Source organism: Centroberyx gerrardi, chromosome 22 (genome assembly GCF_048128805.1).
Source record: "Centroberyx gerrardi isolate f3 chromosome 22, fCenGer3.hap1.cur.20231027, whole genome shotgun sequence".
NCBI classification, from domain to species: Eukaryota; Metazoa; Chordata; class Actinopteri; order Beryciformes; family Berycidae; genus Centroberyx; species Centroberyx gerrardi.
The window spans coordinates 4,232,709-4,254,646 of NC_136018.1; the positions used below are offsets into that span (position 1 = coordinate 4,232,709).

The 21,938-nt window shown below is 41.7% G+C and overlaps 1 protein-coding gene across 1 annotated transcript in view; it reads right to left on the reverse strand.

The window, feature by feature from the left end:
* The window catches only part of LOC139917204 (histone H2A-like), a 159,506-nt gene that overhangs the window by 11,820 nt on the left and 125,748 nt on the right, over positions 1-21,938 (reverse strand). The window contains exon 3 of the mRNA XM_078291529.1: positions 4,678-4,754. Within this exon, the coding sequence (XP_078147655.1) occupies positions 4,678-4,754 (77 nt within the window). The remainder of the gene's footprint in view (positions 1-4,677; positions 4,755-21,938) is intronic.

Genomic DNA, 21,938 nt, shown 5'->3' on the forward strand with positions numbered 1-21,938 from the left:
CATCAGGTGACAGTTATTAAACTGGCAAGGCAGACAGAGTCGAGGCCATCAGTGCCTTGACGAAACCGGTTTTATTGATACTTTGCTTAAAACCTGTGGCGGTTTTTCTACCAGGTCTTGATTGGGTTTTCGAAATGAGAACTTGTGCACAGCAGTTTTCATTCCAAACTGAGTTGAGAAGAAGAGACTCCTACTCTAACAAAATAATTGCTGAAAACAAATTGCACTACTTTTGAAATGACAGTAGGTAACTTGAGTCCTGTGCTGACAAAATGATAACGCTTCGCCAGACTGTACCCGCCGTAGTTTAGAGTTATTGAATGAGGATGATTTTTTTGTGTTTGTTTTGTTAGTGTTTTTTCTAAATGGATATGTAGCAGCTTGGAAAGGAATTATTCCTACATACAAACTGATGTTATTGTATAGAAACATGAAAATGACTGCACAGGCAGAGTATTATATCTGCTACCTACAGTGTCAAACCCTGAGCTGTGTGGAAAGGAGGATATTTGTATTCTAACTGCTTGTAACTGAACCCTTTCCCTCCATTACGCACCGTGGGTCGCTCTCACATGGGTCATTTATCACACAAAACCCAATAGTATCCCTACTTTAAATTAGCCCACTTTGACTAATGGCAGAGAGGGAAATGTAACATTCTGCCTATTGATATACAGGAAGAAGAAATGCATGTAATGATCCAGAAATTCCTTTCTGTGAGAGAACAGCCGCAAAATATCCTCGAATCCCCCCCCAAAGTTCAATTTGAAACTTTATGCACAGTTTGTGCCACATAAGCCATACTAAATGTCTTGTCAAATGGAAGTTGACTTTTCATGCAATGGAGGGAAATGGCCATTTGGAACAAAGACCCGTTATTGGAGGTAATATTAAAAGCAATCCATTCTAATCTGTGTGATAAGTGGTCTATGGCATTTTTCAAAACCTACTGCATGGGAACCAATAAAAGGAAAGCACTTGGAGATATTGCAGAATCGATATCATATTTAAAGTGCTCATACAAATTTGGTGTCCAGTATTGTTTTAGATTAACGGCATTCAGCTGCCAGGAGCCAGCGGATAATGTTATATACCATCCATGGCTTATATGATTATTTCATCAGCCTGGCGGTGCTTAGCTTTATTCCAAACAGGGAAAACAAGAATGTACGTATGAAGACGAAACACATCTTCATGCAAATCTTCCATTTGAACATTGGGTGGGCACCTATAGGGATTGCAGTAACAACACACGCTTGCAAAAATCCCCTCACTGTGCAGACCTGCTGATTCTATTATTAAAGAATCTGCTGGAATTGGTCTTGAAGTAAGTGTTCATTAACGCCAAACGACCACCAAAGATATAATGGCTCTGCTGTAGCAAAAAAGAAAGAAAAAAAAAGAAAGAAAGGGGCGAGAGACTGTGTGAGAGAAAGGGTGTGAGCTCCGTCTTGGCAGAGCCGCGGACAGCTGGTGTGTAGCAGCTGACCGATGGTTGATTTTCGTCTTACACCACATGGTGAGATTTTGAGCAGTTTAGCAGTTTGGGGATTTAGCGAGGTTTCAAAGGGATGTGTCCCTTATGTGGGATGAAGCCAAACCACCCATTGTTTTCTACCCACAGCCATACAACCCATGATTTTCGTCTAACATATATTTATAGCTTGCCATTTGTAATCGCTTTATCCCTGTCGCACTGTATCAATTGTCCAAGTCTTTCTTCATGTCGAGAAACTCCTATCAGTTTTCACATATCACTACCCGGTAAACTTATTTAACCTTCGTCCTCTTTGATCATGTTCCCTTCACAGGAGGAGGCCTTGGTGGCTTCCCTGACCGCACGGCACAGCGGACTAATGATTAGAACTTCTTTAAATAACGTTTGAAATCCCCTGCTTATTATTTCCTCCCTCTGTTCTTCCATTCTATAATGACAAATCTTAGACCTTCAGAGTGTACACAATTATTATTCCTTTTTCTTCCCGTACCCATAGAGACGTTGCCTGGGTTGTTTGATGAGTGAATCCTCTGTGGTCCTTTTTTTTTTTAATTTTTTTTTTCTCCATTGTACCTCTAAAATAAAGCACAATTTAAATGAGGTTCTGTTTAGTCTCTCATGTCTTGCACAGTATATTTCTCCCCTCCACTTCAAGGAGGTACAGTTTCTAGTGCAGAGAATGCAGCCTGGCTCTACCTCGTGTTTGTTTTCCCTTTCTAATCTTTGTGCGTAGCTCTTATTAGTCTTTGCCCTTTGAGGTTCACCAACTTGTCTCTCTGACTAGTTCCTCTGGTGGTTTGTCATTGACAGTGCTGATTGGGGTCTTGCACCGAGGCTGGCATTCAGGGCCAGGCTGTTGAGCGACCCAAAACATAATCCCAAAACGAGCGATTGCATTCTCGGATATTAGCTAACGAAGGTAGCTACAACCACAGATTCTCATTGCATTGTTTTTTTTGTGTTGAAAGGGTCTTTAAACTTGTAAAAGTCTTGTGAATTGCCATTTGTCCATACATTTAGCAGAAGCAAAGTGCTTATGCAGGCTAACTCCACCCTGATTTTGTCATGTGGAAGAGGCCAAGAGATTGAAAAGATGGGGACTCACTGGCACTTAAAGGAAATATCCACCCTCAGATCCTCTTACACTGTTGGATATCACCAATGTATGATGTTCAGTGCGTTACAGGAGTTATTTTGTGAGTGTTGTAATTTTTTGGTGTTCCCACTTTCCCTCAACCTGCATCATCTACTACTGTGCTACTTCAGTTAGTCATTTCCTACGTTTTCAAGAGTGACTTTAGATAATCCCCAGAGAACAGGGTGTGAGCTTGTTGCTTATAATCAAAGGTGGGTGTATGGGCGTAGAAATATAGCTAGCTAGCCAACTAGTTCATGAACATTGGGGTGTGCCTATGATTGCAGCTGCGCCCGCCTACTCAAAATGCAACGTCTTGTGGCTGCATTGCATTCTGGTCTCTCTCCTGCTCCTGTGGGTGGAGAAATTGGTCTCTCTCCTCTTCTACGACGGATTTCTCCCTGTATGATTGTTGAACGTCTCTCGGTGCAAAATGGCGGCTCTAGAAAGAAGCCCTCGCTCTTTGATTCTGAGGGACTGACACCAAAACCTGACGTTTACCACTGATGCTTTAGATCGCTGAAAAATGTTCTGCGATCAAACTCCATTGTAGCTGCGCTGGAAACATCTTAATGTGACACGGCATCTATATTTGGCCAACTAGGAATAAGAAATATACACCACTAAACGACAAAATGAGCCCAGAAAAGCAAAGAACATCACCAATAGCTGTGTTTTAACAGTGTTTAAGGGCTTTAGAGTGTATTTTTCCTTTAATGTTTACCACTACCGTGCAACATCTCAGAACATGCACAGTTCACACAAGGACAGTTACAACAGAAGCTGTGTGTTGGTAAAGTGGATGTTTTACGAGTCTTAGAAACTCTTAACGGTTATAATGTCAAAACTAGGCATCACAAGTTCACACAGCTGCAATATTTGAGAGAACAACTTTAAAAAAAAGTTCTTTTGAGATATATTTTTGACGTTGCTGCATATCACTTTCATTTTAGCACACAAGGCATACAAAAAAAGATGTTCAGTTTAGCATGTGACATAGCCAGCTATTTTCTCTACTCCCAAAGCGCACATTTGCAACTTCATGCTGTTCACTCCATCACAGTTTACTCCTTTTTTTCCCTGCTCTGTGAAGTTTTTGGGTCTTCTTTCAAGCAAGAGAGTTGTATTTTGGGAAGTTTGGGTTTTTTGGATTGTGTGTGTTTGTGTGTGTGTGTGTGTGCCTGTGTGTGTTTTTGTCCATGGATCTATAAGCATGTCCCTTTCTTCCATATCTCCTTTTCACAGACAAGGTCTCTGTGGAAGACAGATCTTCTCGTTCCCTCTGTGCCTCCCCAAACTGTCGTCTAGTCTTTCCAATTTTACTCCCTAAAAGCCAACAACAAGAACACATTTCACACATCTGTGGGAGCCCTCGCCTGCCCCCGTTTCTCCCCCGCCTTGCTTTCCTTACTCGCAATTTGTACTGCCCATATTCCTTTACTTCAACGCCCCCCCCCCTCTCTCTCTTGTTTCTCTATCAAAAGCAGATTCATTCCACTATGTAGCTACAGAACATGAAACATTTCCGTTTACAACCTGGACGAGTTTATATTTCTCTCTCTTCTCCTTATCACGCCTCCAGTTGGTGTAAAGGAGTCACCTGGCTACTATCTGCATGACACTGTATTTTTGAGCTGCTGTACTTGAAGTATGAAAGTGCATCGCTCCGTTCAAAGAGTAATGGTGTCAGAAAGGTTTTCTCCACCGGGCTGAACTGCAAATAGAGCAAATCCTTACACTTATAATCCTCGTCGACAGTTTCGGAAGACCTCTGTGAATTGTGTTTGTTGTGCAGCGTATGCAAAAAGCCCCCCCCCGCAAACACACACCGTGCCAGATGTGAGTGCAGCAGAAGCAAGTGTGAGGTTAAACGCACGAGTTTACAGTACGCCGAATGAGTCAGGGGTTGCATGTACCGTGTCTGCCCAAGCAGGCCGAGTCAAAACAGTGAGAAACAAGTCACGGGTCACTTGGCAGGGGTACGTTAATCATACATGACTGCCCAGGTAGCATGATGGGAAACAAATTGAGTGTCATTTCTCACCGGAGAAGTCGGCGGTCACGAGTGCAGCGATGCTCCGGCCTTACAGCAGAGTCCTCCTGCACCGTGCAGCGTCCTGGCTGCAGAGGCGAGAGCGACGTGTCAGTTAGACTGTACACAGAAAAGTGGACATTGATAAATGGTCAGGGAAATGTTCCCCCGCAGAAATGCAGAGGACATCATTATCTGGAAACCTGACGACATTGCAGCAGATAGGGAGACGGTCGGAAGCAAAGTCAAAACACAGCTTAATTTCCTGTTAATTATTGGAACTAGTATACACAGGCTCAATCTCCACATCAAGCCCGTATATCTATATTGAACATTATTATTTACTCATCAAATACTGTTGCTGAAATGATGATAATTTATTTTGTGTCACTTTTACAAGATATACAGTATCATTATTCACAGATAGAGTTCCTAAGACAAGATAAGATGAAACTTTGTTGATTCACCGAGGGGAAAAAAGGAAAAAAAAATACAAGCACACAAACTAACACAAAAATAAAAATACACATGAAAAACAATAGATATAATAAGATCATAAAACAATCAAGCAAAAGAAAATGAATATATGGTTAGGGTATATAGGGTTATGTAAACATGCTGCCAATAATTTCAACACATTGAGTAGAGTGTAAGAGTGGGAAGTATGGATTTACTTACAGCTGTTACTTACAGATGTTACTTCCTGGTTAATGTCTTGCCTCTGGGTAGGTAAACTGTGCAGGTAAACATTATCACTGACCTCAGTTTATGCATGAAGTGCATCATCTTGTGTTTGGACAAACTAATTGGCCTTTTGAGGCAGAGCTACAGTTGTTCTGGCTAAGTAACGTTGACTGAAGTCCAGTGGAAAAGGCAAGAGGTAAGACAGGAGGAAGCTAATATTATGAAGCCTAGCGCTCTGCTACTAACTGTAAAATACAATCTAACCATACTAAGTTATCTGGGTTAGCTAGTTAGCTAGCTGACCTTCAAGTTCATATCCATACTAGCCTATAGCTATCTAGGTAAGCTAGTAAGTAAGTAAGTAATCATGCATGCCATGGTTATGAATGAATGAAGAATAGAAGTAATTTCCATTTATATCTTATTTATATATTTGACCAGAGTTCCTTCTTAGCTATTTAGGTTTGCCAGTTAGCTTGGTTGGCTAACGTATGTTCCAAAAACATGTCTCTTTAGCTCCGCCATTGACGCTTAATGACCAATGAGATTATTTCTGCCTCTAGAGAAGCTCTCTGAGAAAATTTGTAAAACTCCAATCTGTGCATGCATGGTCAAAATTGAAAGGGTGCTCAGCTCATGGTAACTTCACTTCACGTTGTCGTGTTGTCCTGGCAACCACTGTGGGGTAAATTATTCTGTGCAGCTGAGCTGTAAAACACTGAGTCACTTTCATGGCTCGCTATGTGGAACAAGTGAGGAGTTTGCTTCATCATCAGAAAAGTTCCAGCTGGTATAACACTGTGAAGTCAATATGCGTGACTGTATACAGCATGTGGCAGCAACATCAGGTAAGATAGTAAAAATAACAGCCTTAAGCTGTTACTGCCTACAGCACTTTTAAAAACAGTGACAAAGCACTTTTGCAAAACATAAAGCAACATAAATTACAGGTTTTGATTTTAAATGTTCTGATAGGGGTTCTAATTGCCTTTAATATTAGGTTTAGACTTTTAAATAGCAAGGGCTTTGCTTCAGGTAATCTTGTGTAATGTGTCAACTAATGAGCTAACTAATGAATTCATGACTTTCTGAATGTTTATATTTTCCTTTCCTAGCTACAAACCTAGCTGTAATTCCAATTAGTCCTGTGTAGATGTGGTTGAGATTGTGCTGTATCTCTGCACCGCTGATAGTAGGACAGAATATCTGCAGTATTACCTAACCCACTGCTATCTTCTTCTTTCCTCAGGATCCATATTCATAAAACATAGGAGTGATGATTTGAAACTGGTTTTCTCTCTTTGGGTCACACCAGATAGATTTTGTTCACAGTGAACTGGATCAATAGATAGATAGATAGATAGATAGATAGATATTGCATTCTCTCCACCACACACAATGAATACACAACCCAAATTCAATGAACATGTAATATGTGCTGAACTCCGAGGGATTAGACAGGGGATGGTAAACTTCATGTTATTGACTGAAAAGCTTTTGATACGTTTTCTATATTGCAGATAGCTTTATAGCGGAATTGCCAAAACTGTAGGAGAAAAGAAAACAATTGAGATTGTGGAATATAAGAAAATAGTCTTTCATATTGCTACAGTAACTTGTATAATGACAGGAATATATTCTTAAGACTTTCCCTGTAACCCTGAACAAACCCTTTTGAGAACGATTGTATTAGACAATACAAAATCCTCATTTAAAGGGTTATAATGACTAAAAAACAATGTGGTAAAAAATAAATATTTCAACATTGTATGGATGGTGTTAGGTATTGATTTCTCTCTGTCTCGCTGTTTTCTATGTGGCTTATTTCATGGGTACAGCAGTGGCCTTTTCCAAGTCAATTCTCAACAACTTTTTTAATTCCATTAAGTGTGTCTCTCAGCTGAAGGCCTTGACAATCAATAGTCAGCCAGACCGTGAAAGTGACCAAACTTCTTCAAATAAATATGATCTTTGTCGTGATAGTTTTAATTCATTCTCTGGAAGAAACTCTCTGTTTTTTTCCGAGAGCCCAGTGCATGTCGGCGAGGGGTAGCTGCCTGTCAATGTCTGAGCATGCCGGTGGATTCAGACTTGGAAGCATTGTAGCGTGATCCATAGCATGACTGGGGTCAACCTGAGGGAGACAGGTGTCAGGGGACCAACAGGTCCCATGTGGGTAGAGGTCCACCACTAATGCCCCAAGGGCTCCTTCGTGAGGAGCGACAGGAGGAGAGGAGGCGGGCTGAATACTGATGATGTCAGATCACATGTGCTGGGGCTGTGTTGAAAGCAGCAGGTGGTCTTGGGAAAAGAGGGCAAGCGTCAATGTGATATTTGCTTCATTTTATTTTTTTAAGAAGTGGGAAACCTAATCAAAAAATTTTGTGCACTACTGGCATCATTTTAAACAAAGATAAAATACATCAAATGGCGATCCGCTGAAACCTGAGAGACTCTTTTAATTAGAGCAGGCATGTAGAGAGAATATAATTTGGGTGCTTATCAGCTCAATGCAGCTGGATACAGCAAATTTATCACAGTTGCTCACATCTCCTCGATAAGGTGTTCCTCCTCGGCCTGGTGTATATTCAAATAAGAAACTGAATGAATCCCAGTAAGCTGTCTGACAGATTGTTGTTGCCAACAGAGTGAAACAAGCAAGGCGTGAGTCATTCTTCACACTCCTTCGTCCTTACTACTCAGAAGAATACTCCTTTATTCTCTAGGACACTGTGCTAATATTTTCTCATTTCAGAAACTTGTTTCATCCTGTCAGTTTATATTGGATTAGGTTTGAGATGATTTTTGGTGATTTGTCCTAGTGACATTGAATAAGTATGAATAAGTATGCGGCATCAGTGGTGAGAAAGACTGCTGTGTAACTGGAAGGTCAACGGTTTCATTCCTGTAACAGCCAATGTGTCATTTGGTGTAAAAGTGTCCTTGAGCAAGACAATGAACCCACTAGTGGGGGGAAGGTAGGAGTACCGAGCAGATTGGAGTTTTAGTTATACAAACATTTTTCCGAGGCAGAGCTGCTCTGGAGGCAGAAATAATCTCATTGGTTAAATTAAACCACAGCGGATGGAGCCAAAAAGCTGTTTTTCTGTCTAACATTTGAATGAAGCTCAGTCAAGAAGGCAAGAGGTAAGAGTGGAGGTAGACTGCATTTTATTTACCTAGTAGCAAGAGTGCTAGGCTTCATAATATTAGCACTAGGATGCACATTTTCCCAAAAAATCTTGATCGATTTGCACTGTTAGTTAACGATCAAATATCGATGTTTGTTAACCACACACGCGCCACTACACACACTTCGAATCGAAGCATTATTCAGACAAACAACGCAAGTCACACTGACAAGCATATTGAAGCTGAATGGAGGCTGTAATCATAAAGAACAAAATAAGAATATTATTATAGTATTAGTCTATGTAGGCGATGCAGTTATGGCTCGCAAAAAAATCCTGCCGCATTTTCATCTGGCATTCTCATATTCCAATATTAATCCGACTGAAATAACGTTTCCAAACTCCAAAGGAAATTAAAAAAAACACTATTGTTGATCAAATCGTCTGGGGTTAACTGTTTTAGGCCTGTTGCCTAAACATTTTTATTTATACAGATCAGCATGTCCAAACGCTCCAGAGTAACGCACCACATAGCCTATGCACCGTCTGTTCAGCCCAGCGGCAGAGAAGACGCGCTCTGACGGGACAGAGGTCCCGGGGTGCAGAGGTCCCGGGGTGCAGAGGCACCGCTGCGTTAGTGCTGTCAGCCTGGGAATCCTACCTGGTTGTCTTTCCACCAGTCCAGTGGATTCGTATCAAGTGGTGGAGGCATTTCTTGCAAGTAGCTCTCCACTTTGGTTTAATGGTCATTTGCGCAGTTGGACTAACCGGCTGCGATGACGCAATTCAAACAGTCGTTAACCATTAAGGTTAATCGACGTGATACATAACAAACAATAAATCAATCATCGATTTATGTTGGACATCCCTAATTAGCACTCTTGCTGTTAAGTGAAAAAATGCAATCTAGCTGTACAAAGTCATCTAGATAAGCTAGTTAGTTAGCCTGCTGACCTTCCAACATCATGGATGAATACCATGAATTCGACAAGAGGAATTTGTCCTTTGCCATACAAGTTTGCCAGTTAGCTAACTTGCACTCAGAAAAACAGTGGATCTTTGGCTCCGCCCATTGAGGTTTAACTCAACCAATAAGATTATTTCTGCCTCCAGAGCAGCTCTGCCTCTGAGAAATGTTTGTAAACTCCAACCTGGAGGGGGGGGCTTCAGAGATAAGATAAGATCTTCATTAATCCCAGAGGGAAATTCAAATTGTTACAGCAACAAGAGGTGAGGTGCTGCTATACTAAGTCGTACTGTAGGGTTGGTGGGCCCCTTAGTTAAATCTTGCCAGGGGTCCCAGAATGCCTTGCAGCTCCCCTGACTGAACCCCTGCCTGTTCAATGGATGCTGCTCCCAGAAGTGAAATGGATGCTTTTTGTGGATATGCTACACTGTATGTAATATGATGATTAAGGTGGGCCAAAAAAACAAAACAAAGACAGTTAGAGACCAGAGGCCAGCTTGGTGGTGATTAGGGTTGGGAAATATATTATTCATATTATTTAAAAATATTGGGTATTTTAAAAGGGTTAGGGTTAGTATCATATTCAGTAATATAATTTCTATTCTGTTTTCCATTAAAATTCCACATTATTCTTATTATTATGTTATTTATTAACTCTTGTGTATAACAGCATCACTAGTAATTGCAACCGGAGCACAAATTACTCTGCTTTCTCCCTCAGGCAAGTGTCAACTAACTCTGAAATATCCACTCAGAGGGGAAGGTGGGGGAAATGAAAAAAGATGGCTACTGCAACTGTTTGACACTTCTTTGGCTTCAAGTTGGATGATATGGGAAAGACAGCTGATTTGGATCAAGTTGTATGCAAGCTGTGCATGAAAAACATTTTAGCAAAGAGGGTAAACACAATGATCAAATGCTGAGTGCTTTCCATTGATGTCCAGAGTCGCACAAAAAGACTTGTGCAACAGGCGCTGCCAATGAGTAGGTATTCAGTACAGCAGGGAATGTACTGACCCAATTTCCACACAGCTTAAGCCCGACAAAGTCAACATGCTTGTCTTTTTGGCCCGGAAACCTCGAGGTATAGTAGCCTTTAGTAGACTGTTTTCTATGGTTGTTTTTAGTTGGAGTAATAAGACTGCTTGGCCCGGAGCGGCGTTATATTTGTGCATGTTTAGACTTGGGCAGCTTATCTCCATCACATCTGTGAGTTGAGTGCAAACCCAAGGAGTCCAAATCCTCAAACCCTATTTCTGTATGGTGTCACAAATCTTGTATTATCCAAGCTTGACTGACCAGATGCACATAACATTTGTTTGATTTTTTTTTTTACGAACTATTTCTGCTTTCATTATGTGTCCCGGTCTTGACTGTAGAGGCTCATGCACACCTTCAGTTTCTTGTAGACAGGTGCGTAGGAGGAAATGTCCTCATGTATCCCGGTAAAATATGGATACATGAGGAACTTTATCACATCACATGGCTACACTGGTACAAATTCCTAAAATTTTACTTACTATTTTATATTATTTGTCCCATCCCATACTGATCGGCATGTGGTGTTTCACGCAATTGGTGAGTTATGTAGCTTTTGTAGCTGCCAAATGTGTAACTAGTGGTGGAGTTTTACAAATATATGGATATGGAGTCCTCCAGTCCGCATGTCGAAGTGTCCTTGGGCAAGATACTGAACCCCAAATTGCTCCTGATGGTTGCGCCAGCACCCTGCGTGGTAGCTTGCCGCCATCGGTGTATGAATGTGTGTGTGAATGGGTGAATGTAGGCATTGTTGTAAAGCGCTTTGAGTGGTCGGTAGACTAGAAATGCACTATATATAAAAGCAGTCCATTTACTTGAAGAGAGTTTTGTTTTTCTGTACTGTGGGTGATGCTGTGTGACATTTTGCACAGGCATGTCCCTGGATTACCACAGTCCCCTATACTATTTTACCGTCCAGATGACTGACTGAAATCATCGATGTGCATGGGCAAAATCAAATGACTGACCTCCCCTGGTAATATTAAAGGAGTAGTTCACTCAAAAATAGCATCATTATCTACTCATCCTCATGCCACTTCGAGGCCAGTCCTTTAGGCTTCAAAAAAGGCAAAAAATGTCCAGAAATGTCCTTCATACAGCTGCAGCATAACCCCAAGTCTTCTGACGCCGCATGCGCTCGCTCTGTGAGTTGAAACTAAACTAAATTTGATCAATTATTTAATGCAAATCGAGTCTTCCTCCATTGTGTTCAGCTTTCGCATTACCAAACCTCGCTAGATCATGCGGCCACAGAAGTGCACTGTCGCACACAATACGATGGAGGAAGACTCGATTTCATTAAATAATTGAGAAAATTTAGTTTTTTTTTCACTCACAGAGCGATCGCATGGCGTCAGAACACTTGGATTATGCTGCAGCTGTATGGAGAACATTTATGGATATTTTCGCCCTTTTTGAAGTTTTTCTGATTTTGTACTGGCATGAGGATGAGTAGATTATGACCGAATTTACATTTTTGGGTGAACTAATGCTGTCCGGAGAGGGCCAATATCGTGATATGGAAAAATACATTACCGCCCAAATCCTAGAGGTGATGTGAGATTCTCTACAGGACAGGTGAATGCTAGTCGAGATCATGGTGAGACTTTGTGAGTGAATTATGATGACCTCTGGTGTGGAGATGTCAGCCACACCAGCAGCGAGAGTTAAATCCTCCTCTCTTGGTTCAGCAGTGTTAGAAAAGTCAAGCCCCCCCCCCCCCCCCCCGAAATACAAAAACACCGACATCCATTGAGACGAGTTACTCAGACGGCTTTCTCAGAGATTAAATAGTTTTGCCCTTGCAGCGTAAGTCACTGGTGATTGTCTACAAATCTTTTATCTGAGGCGTTTTACGATTTGATCTTTTCCATCTGTGTGTGGGGGTATATTTATGTCACCCACTGAAGACACTTTACTCTGACACATTACGGTGTCATTAAATATTCTAAAGACTGAAAAAAAAAACAACCAGGTTTCAGTGCCAAGGAAAACATGAGATGTGTGTCACACAGAGTGCTATGTTTATTATTAGTATTTGTTTTGCATGGATTCCCAAGACCTGTTGCTGACTTGGAGCCTGGGGGACGCTTCAGCACTGCGACGTTCTGTGATTTTACACTTCACTTGGCTGTACAGCTAACAGCAAGATAAAACAACACATCTATCTGGGGCCTGGGAGTCTATCTCGTCCCTATCATTTCTTCCTCAAAGGACAACACACCCGTGAGGGAACACCTTGATAATTATGATATAAATCGCACCGGCGAGAGACCGCACGAAAAGAGTGGAAAAAGTATAAAAGGAGGGCAGTGAGAGTTTTAGCCAGAAAAACCAGTAAATCATGTGGGACAAAATAGAAGTGAAGATTAATGGATGATTAATGGACGTCCACAGTGAGGGATCTGACTGTGTTTGGTGGGGCATGTATGAGAGGTCAAAGGATGAAGGAGAGGACCAGGTGGCACTTGGGCACTGAGGCCCCTAACAACCCTCCGTCTCGCTCTGATCGGACCAATGCTGCAGCTCGCGCTCTATTCTAATTAGCGGGAGGAGAGGTCAGTCCCTCTCTGAAAGAAAGAAAAATTGGAGTTATTTCTCTGTTTTCTCCACATGCAAACTTGAATTGGCTGCAGACTCAGCTGTAGTCTTAGAGTCTTAGAGTGCAATCACACCTTCAGTTTGTTTTCTTCGGTCCGAACCATGGAAAACAAACCTTGTTGTACTTTGTTGCGTATTTGTCTTCGGTTCGTTTAAGTTCACACTGTCCAATTACGAGCGAAACCAGGGCTTATAAAAAAAAAGTGACATAGACTCACAAGTAGCTTGTTTATTGAACAGAGTTTTGGTAACTTTAACTAAGCATGATGGACTTGCATGTAATTTACCTTTCCGGTGTTCCTACCAGTTAAGAACACATGAAGAAATAGCTAAATATGTAATAATAATAATAATAATTTGGCATTGTGAACCTGAACAAACTAAATACACAAGGGCAACAAAGTAAACTTTTCTGCTATTGTTCGGACTGAAGAAAACAAACTGTAGGCGTAGGTGTGATCAGGTGTGATTCAGACAAGACGAGGACAAATTCATGCCATATTGATTGTTTTCTGTTTATACTTCGGGTATTTTATTTTGTCTCGCATTTCCAGAGTTAATGTTCCTACTTCAGAATGACAGATTGTGTTATATTTTTTTATCTCAAACACATTCAAGTCAAACGGAGCGGCACACCCATAAAAGAGACAGTTTATCATATCAGACATTGTGAAATCACAGTTCCTCAGCATATCCAAGGAATTTCAACAGTAAAATGTACAAGTCTCTCCACAGGCAATAAATCTATCTGGAAATACTCAACATCTCCCCCTCACTCAATATATCTCCCTCTCTTTTGCCAAATAAAGCTTTCATACTGTAAGTCTTCAGGCAATTTCTACTCCCAGTCAGTATTTTGTGCTGAATATGCCAACGGTGAGTAACACTTTGACAAGGACAGTGTGAGCCGCACCAAGCCTGAAGTGCAGTGAGGTCCGTGTCAGATGTCTCCATGTTTGCTTGATGAATCAACAGTAATCACAATTTACATCAAGGCAGATCGGAGTTTTAGGTAAACAAATATTTCTCGGAGGCAGAGCTGCGCCGGAGGCAGAAATGCTCTCATTGGTTGAGTAAGGCTGCGTTCACACATAGCGTTTTTTGATGTGGAAAAAGCGCTGCCTGGAGCGCTTTTTGTGAGGAGAAATAAGAAGCGGATCACGGCAACGTCACCTGACGTTAGCTGAGCAGCTGCTAGCTCACTAACCAGCTGGTTAATGTTAGCACTTCTAGCAGACAGAACAGTGACTGCGTTTACATGGACTTGAGTATCCCGGTTATGAGGCTTATCCCGGTTTTGATCATATTCGGGATATGGCGTTTACATGGAACACAGAGAAATCTGGTTATTCATATTCCCGTATACATGATAGATACTAGTATCCCGGTTACTGATTACTGCATGCTATTTACGCAGGCGCCTGTGATGTTTACAACACAAACGTGCAATTTTGAAATCGTTAATCTGATATTCCTCTCTAACTGTTAACCTTAAATTCATTTGACTGTTTTGTTTTGATGTTTGGCCACGTAGTAATGCTTCTTTAGTATTTTCCACCGTGACCTGACTTGCTCCACTGTACGTGTTGGGAAACCGGCGTCCTGTAGTCTGTATACTACAGACTTGAATAGGTCAGCATTTCGATGCTTTCTCCCATCTAAACTGCCGAGTATATTTAATTCTTTCATCACCGAAAGACAAAACTTCGATTCCTCATCGCTCCAGAAGTGAGACGCTCTCGTTTCCGCCATTGTTTGTGTTTTTCTGTCACTTGGCTGAAGCCGCACCTGCGCAGGTAGTCGGCAGCGGTCAGAAACCGGGATAAGATGTATACATGCAACAGTATCCTGGTTTCTTTCGGAGTACTCCAGCTAGCATAATCGGGTTTCTCAAAACCAGGATAAGGGCTTATCGAGGTTTCTGAAATCGGGATATGATGTTGACATGTGCAAACACAAAAACGGGATACTTCAAAAACCCGATCATAACCGGGATACTCCAGTCCATGTAAACGCAGTCAGTGTTGTGCAACAAGCAAAGGCTTACCAGATATTTCCAATACATGTCCAGTATAATCCATACTGCCTTTAAGATCGCTGTTGCGGTAACGGAAATTCACTTATTACAACTCTACCGGCACTTTCACTTTCTCCATATTTGTTGTTGCTATGGGAAACGGCCAGCGTCTCTGTCATCGCGCTTGGTTGGCTGGGAAAAAGCGGTTCACGTCACCCGGCGCTTTTCTGAAAAGTTGAACATTTCTCAACTTTTGAAAGCGCTCCGCTCTGACGAAAAAAACGCCGGCTGCAGCGCTTTTCGGGAGCGGCCGCCTTTTGTGCGCCTTACGACCGCTTCCCATTACTTTTAATGAGAAAAGGGCGCTGGCGGTTGGGGGAAAAACGCTATGTGTGAACGCAGCCTTAAACCTCAGTGGGAGGAGCCAAAGAACCACAGTTGTTCTGGCTAAGTAATGTTAGACTGAAGCCCAGTGAAAAAGGCAAGGGACAAGACAGAAGTAGTGGTGGGAAGACAGATTCTTTTAACTAACTCAATTATTTCAGGCTTTCCAACTGTAGTGAATTGATTCAGAAAAGTTAATCCGTTTCACTTCACCCCCCAAGTACTAACCTATACACAACCAACTGAACCAACTGAATGAATGAATCACTCACATCTGTACTATTTCTTTAATTCAGTCTGATGCAGCACTGAACGGTTCGTTCAGTCTGAAAGAAAGGCGTCAATTCAGCAACCGAGCTACTAACCCATACTCTAGCAACTGAACTGCTGAACGAATTGTGTAGTTGCACTTGCCCCATAGACAATGAATGAATGAACAGGGAAGTTTGAGAATTTGTGAGTTTGTTGCGACTGTGGTTGATCACGGCCATTTTGGTATAGTATAGCCAGCATGGAAGTCATTGCCAAGGTGGGTAAATAGCAAGTGTATTTGTCTTGAACGCTCGCTTTGTGTTTATAAGCATTGACTGTACGGAGCGCAGTCCAACCACAGATATTGAACTGATTTCATATTTTGGTTCAGTTGGCAAACTGATTAGTTAGCAGTTTATACTAAGTTATCTAGGTTAGCTAGTTAGCCTAGCTGACCTTCCAAATTCAAACTAGCCATTGTAGCCTATTATCTTGGTAAGCTAGTTAGCCAGCTGCTGACCTTCCAAGATCACGACTGCCATGGCCATGAATGAATTAAAAAAAAAAGTTATTGCCATTTATATTTACCTCCGCCACTGGAGTTGGACAAGGGTTATGGTTTCACCCCATCCCATCTGTTTGACTGTTAGCACGATATCTCAAACAGTTGTGGATGGATTTGCACGATACTTTGTGGAAATGTTGGTCATGGGGCAAGGAAGAACTGATTAACTTTTCATTCCGATTAGCCAAATGGGGGCATGGCTTACACCATTCAACTTTATGTGCCTATCAGCAGACATAAGACATAACCACCCTGGCAATTTTTCCCAAACTTCCAGTGGTAGAAGGGCAGCACTAATGGTCACTGCCTGTTCGCTTCCTCTGAGAAATGTTTGTATAACTAAAATGCGAATCTGTGACTTGAAGACTGTGAAGAATGTGATTACTTTGCTATTGAAGCTACAAGATGCATACAAGTATTTGGGGTATTCATTCCAGTTGTTTGTGATTCTGACAATAATAGGTTGCTTCTGCAGCAAACTTCCCACTCAATTGATGGTTAGAGCCTGCGGTACATGGCACAGATACAGTCACTTTATGCTGTGAGTGCTGAGTGAGTGAGTGAGTGAGTGAGTGAGTGCAACTCCTATCTGGAAAACCGATTACATACTCGGAGAGATTGGCCACCCAGTTTCAGGTGCATCACTGACTGACAACTCGCCACCACAAAAACATTTGTGCATACTGAATGTATGTTTATGTGTGTGTGTGTGTGTGTGTGGGTGGGTGAGAGAGATAGACAAAGAAAAAGAAAGAGACCTGCTAAAAGTACCGTCTAAGGCTACATTCACACTGCAGCATAAAGTGCTCCAATTACATTTTTTTTTCTCTCCCTGTGACACAAATTTGATGTTTTCTAATCAGTGTCAACCACAAAAAGCTGCATGGAGTCACATTTTTTTTCAATTGGATATGAGGAACAAAATCAGATCCCGAGGCATGAGGCCAACATGCGACTTGTGTTTGAACGCTCAAGCCGGAATTTGTCAGCGTTGCCATGACAACGAGTAAATCTTACGCAATTCACCTGGGACAGCTGTCATAGTTTTAGTGCCCATTGCAGCTCGGCTGAGTCAGCGTTATCGCGGAGGACAATGAGGACACAACAACGGAACGAAAGCCAAATAGCCGACTTGATTGGTATTTGGGGAGATGCCTCAATTCAGTCAAAACTCTTAACACACACACACACACACACACACACACACACACTGTAATTGAAATGTGTTCGAAACTAGCGGGTTATTCCATTACCGTGCACACGCCCCTTTCCACATCGCTGTGGGTTACATCCCAGAATGCATATGAACAGTCATCCAAAAAAAAAAATTGATATGACCCGCAATTCAGAATTGAGCATGAAGGCCTGCGGTGTGAACATAGCCTAAAGCTCAAGGAGATTCTTCCCCGTCTTAACACACATTTGTCGAATCCCCACTCAGACCGTCACTAATTTAAACCAAGAAACGGAAAATGAAAGCTGCATGCAAACTCTATCATGCCAGATAAGAATGTGGAGCACTTCATTTGACTGCCTTATAGAAGAGTATAGCAGTCGGGGTGCTATCAATTAATGAGATGTCAACAATTGTTTGGTCCTACATTATTCATGTCAGAGCGGTAATAAATAATGAGCCAGGTAAATTGAGAAAACTCATTGCTCAAGAGTCCTTTCCCCCAAGCTTCTCGGGGCTTTTAACCTCTAGACGGTGTCATTTCTTCCTGTCCAATGAGAGTGTCTCGGTTACTGCGAGAACAAGGTCCCCAAACGAAGGGACATTAAGGAGTTGAGAGACGAGGCGGGAGCGATGAGGGGCGAGGTGGCAGGATTGTGTTTGCAGAAGATTAAGGCCCTTCAGGATGGAAGGATGATGGATGGACGGGAGTCCTTCATCCATCAGGGCCTGTTTACATCACCTTTAAACAGGCCAGCCATGCCAACTCCCTCTCCCTGCACTCTCTTAAAGGGGCCGGCTGCTGGTTTGGCCTGAGCTTCTCACCAGTCCCTATCACTCCCATGATGGATCACATGGGAGGGCGTATAGGTAACTGACAAGCGAGAGTTATGGAACCATTTGCCAAAGCCCTTATCCACTTGTCATAGTTTGTTTTGTTTCGTGCTGAATCTGCGTGTTCTTGGTATATTGCAGCAGTGCAGCAGTGACCTGTCATTCACTGTGAAGTGTAACGCCACATACTGTACATCATTCATAAACGACATGAAGCTGTAAACACGTCACAATTTAATGGCCCATTGTCTGTTTGGTTAAAATGAAGCCCAAATGAGACATAGCTGGCTGGTTTTTGCCTTCTCGGCTGATGTTTCTAACCATTATCAACACTGAGGCTCTTTTATCTGCTGCTTACTCTTTCATTTCATGGGCCGTCTGTTTGAAACATGAAGCACGTTTTCAAAGACAATGCTCCACTATAGGAATTCAAAGTGGGCCGCAGAATAGCTCCCACCAGCTCACAAAGAGCCCCCTTATTTTTGAATCTCGAACTGATTTTTATTAGAAATCCCAGACTCATAAAAATTCCTTTTGAGGATGTTTTATTGCGTTTCCCCATATTTATAATGAGCATTTTTTCCTCTTTCAAACCCAGATTTCAAATGCAGTTTGAAGTAGCAGTTTTCTGTGTAATTTATGGGGAGATATTTCAATGATCTATTCATACTGTGCTGGCACCTTAAACTGGGACTTGTCAAATCAAATCTGGGGGAAAAAAAGATATCAACTAATGTTTTTTGTGTACTAACAATGGGCCTACATGCACAACAGTTTATCAGATTTAGTCTTACAGTGCTTTCATTTACTTTTAAATATTTTCCTTGAAGCAGAGATGCTTCTTTGAGCCGCTACATGAACACAAACTAAAGTAATGTCTAATATTCTCTCAGTTCAGCCCAAGAGCAGCAAGGGGTCATGAAGGAATCCTCTCATCTTCATCTATCCGAGCAAATGCTGTTTTCCTCCTCATCTTAAACAATTGTTGGTATAGAGATATCAATATTTCTGTCTGAACCACTTCTGTTACACAACCAAGTCATTGCATATAATTGGATTAGCTCTCGAGGAGAGAAGCTCTGTATTTTCTGACAATATTATGGACTTTACCTCCCTACTCTATATTGACGTCTAGACAGATAATGATACAGGCACTTTCTTCACATTGATACAGTTATACATATTCATACCTCCTACTGCTGGCCACTAAGCAGCTCTACTGGAACAGTTGGGGGATTTAGTGCCTTACTCAATTCACTTTCCCCACCCAGATTTTCCCCACCAGTTGGGGATTTGAATTGTTGACCTTTGTAGTCGCAATCCTGCTTCTCTTTAGTATCCAAAAATACTAAACACAGGCATCCAGAAAGAGGGCAAAAATCCAAGAATTGGTTTAAAAGCCAAACATTATTATACTTGTCTTTGCACACTGCAAAAAATGACAAGCTGTGCTGTGATCTTAACTTGTTTCCAGACCTATCAAGCTTATTTCTTGATATTTTTAGTCAAATTATCTCACTGCACTGGCAGACAATCTTGCTGGTTTCAATAAATTTCACTTGACACATGCCAATATGACTCTTTCAAGAAATCATCATAAAACAATGAAGAAAATGTTGAAACAAGAAACTTTCTCCAAGACAATTTTGCTTTTAACAAAGTAAATGTCCTGAAACAAGTTACATTCTCCTGAAAAAGAAATGTCAAATTTGTTGAAAGCGGTAAAATGATCTGCCAGTGCAGTAAGATGATTTCACCCCCCCAAAAAAAATAAATCCTAAAATAAGCTTGATAAGTCTGGATACAAGATAAAATAAGTTAGCAAGTCTGTCAGTTTTTGCAGTGCAGAGTGTCCTAATCAAATTCCATTAATGTGTATTCCTCTAGCATAGCGTGTCGACTCAGTACAAGCTCTCTGTCAGCATCAGAACAGAATGAACCGTCCCATGGGGATCGCCCCGATTGGCCACCCACCACTCTGGAAACTGCTATGCATTCACCTGAACTTGCCTCATCTAAATCCATCACATCAAGACACTTGGCACGGATTTCAGAGCTTATTATTGTTTGTTTTCGCTGTCCAGGAGAGATGCCGAAGAAAAGCAATAGTCGCATCTCAGGAGTGTTGATAACAGGGTGATATGGATCCGCGGTATCACGCCCGCCGCTGGGAAGGATTATGAAGCATCATACTTGCACTAATGACCTAATTATGAAGCGGTAGCACTGGAGAATTCTCGCCATCATTTAAAAGTTAATCTTACTTTTTTTTTTCTTTTTTTTTTTTTTATTCATTTGCTGGAGTAATAAGGATATTTAAATCCAATTCACACAGGAGGCCCCATATTTAATTTCATAGTTTACTGAAATCTATGAGGCGCAGTCTCTGGGATTTAAAGAGGCCTCAAAATTCCACTGAACTGTAACATTTGCTGCTCTTCAGGAAAATTAAGCCATATAATACGGAAGGGAGTTGTGGAGAAAGAGCAAATGAAATGGGGGGGGGGAGAGAAAAAAAAAAGAGGAAGGAATGTAATTTGACAACAAAAGCGTGGTAATTCCTTTCAAGAGTACGGTAATAGTTTTTAGATTGATAACCATCCGCAGATTAAAGTATAAGGATCCCTATGGTCCCCGAATGCTGCGTGGTACACTTATAAATCAGTAAAATGCGCTTCTGCCAGACGAGAAATCAGAACGGAGGATTTCAGGTAATAATAATCATCCGACTCTGAGCAATAACAGTCATTAGCAGGACGGTGTGCCAGGCCCGCGCATCACAGCAGAGGGGAGACATGCATGGAGACAGGATTTCCCCCTGTGCCATCAAACTTGAATCAAGGACACAGTAAGGGCGGAGAAATTTCTCTACCTGCTGACAAAGGGGAAAAGATGATCACTCTAAATGCCCAGCACTAAATCTTTCACACTTGTCAAGTCCACTTTGTTCCTGCTGCCAGAGTTGACCCCTCTCTCTCCATCAGCGGGGACCCGGCCTTGGTCGACAGGGGAACGAGGGGGAGAAGGGGAAGGCCGAGACACCGGCTAAATTTATAACGCGCACATTTATGCCGCGTGCCCTCAAATCATCCAAACATATTGTACTGTTCTGTTAAGGACACACACACACACACACACACACACGTGTACAAAGCTTCCAAATGTGCTTTTACTGTAGTTCAGTGGTCTGTCTGACTTAGGTTCTGTGTTGTTTAAGGCTCTAAAAGAAAGTTTGTTTTTCTATTGTTTTTCTTTGAACACCTATATTGTCAATTACAGATTGATTATATGAATAATTGTGGATGAACATATGGTGTGACCATAGCTGCTTTTATGTGTTCCTTACAGTATGGTACAGTACATTATCTAGCATTTTTAACCTCTTTATTGGTGTAATATCTGTCGAAATATTCACCTCGTCTTATGCTGCCTTCAAGTCCGGTATAGCAATATCGGTATTACAGGAGCGCACATGAACGAGCCAACAGTGGTGGTAAAAACGACTTGGATTAATGGATTATTAACATTTGTGTTCTCTCAGGAAGAACAAACTGTTAAACTAATAAATATAAGCAATACAAAAACACAACAGCGAAAAGTAGCGCTGGTGCCAAGGCTAGGGA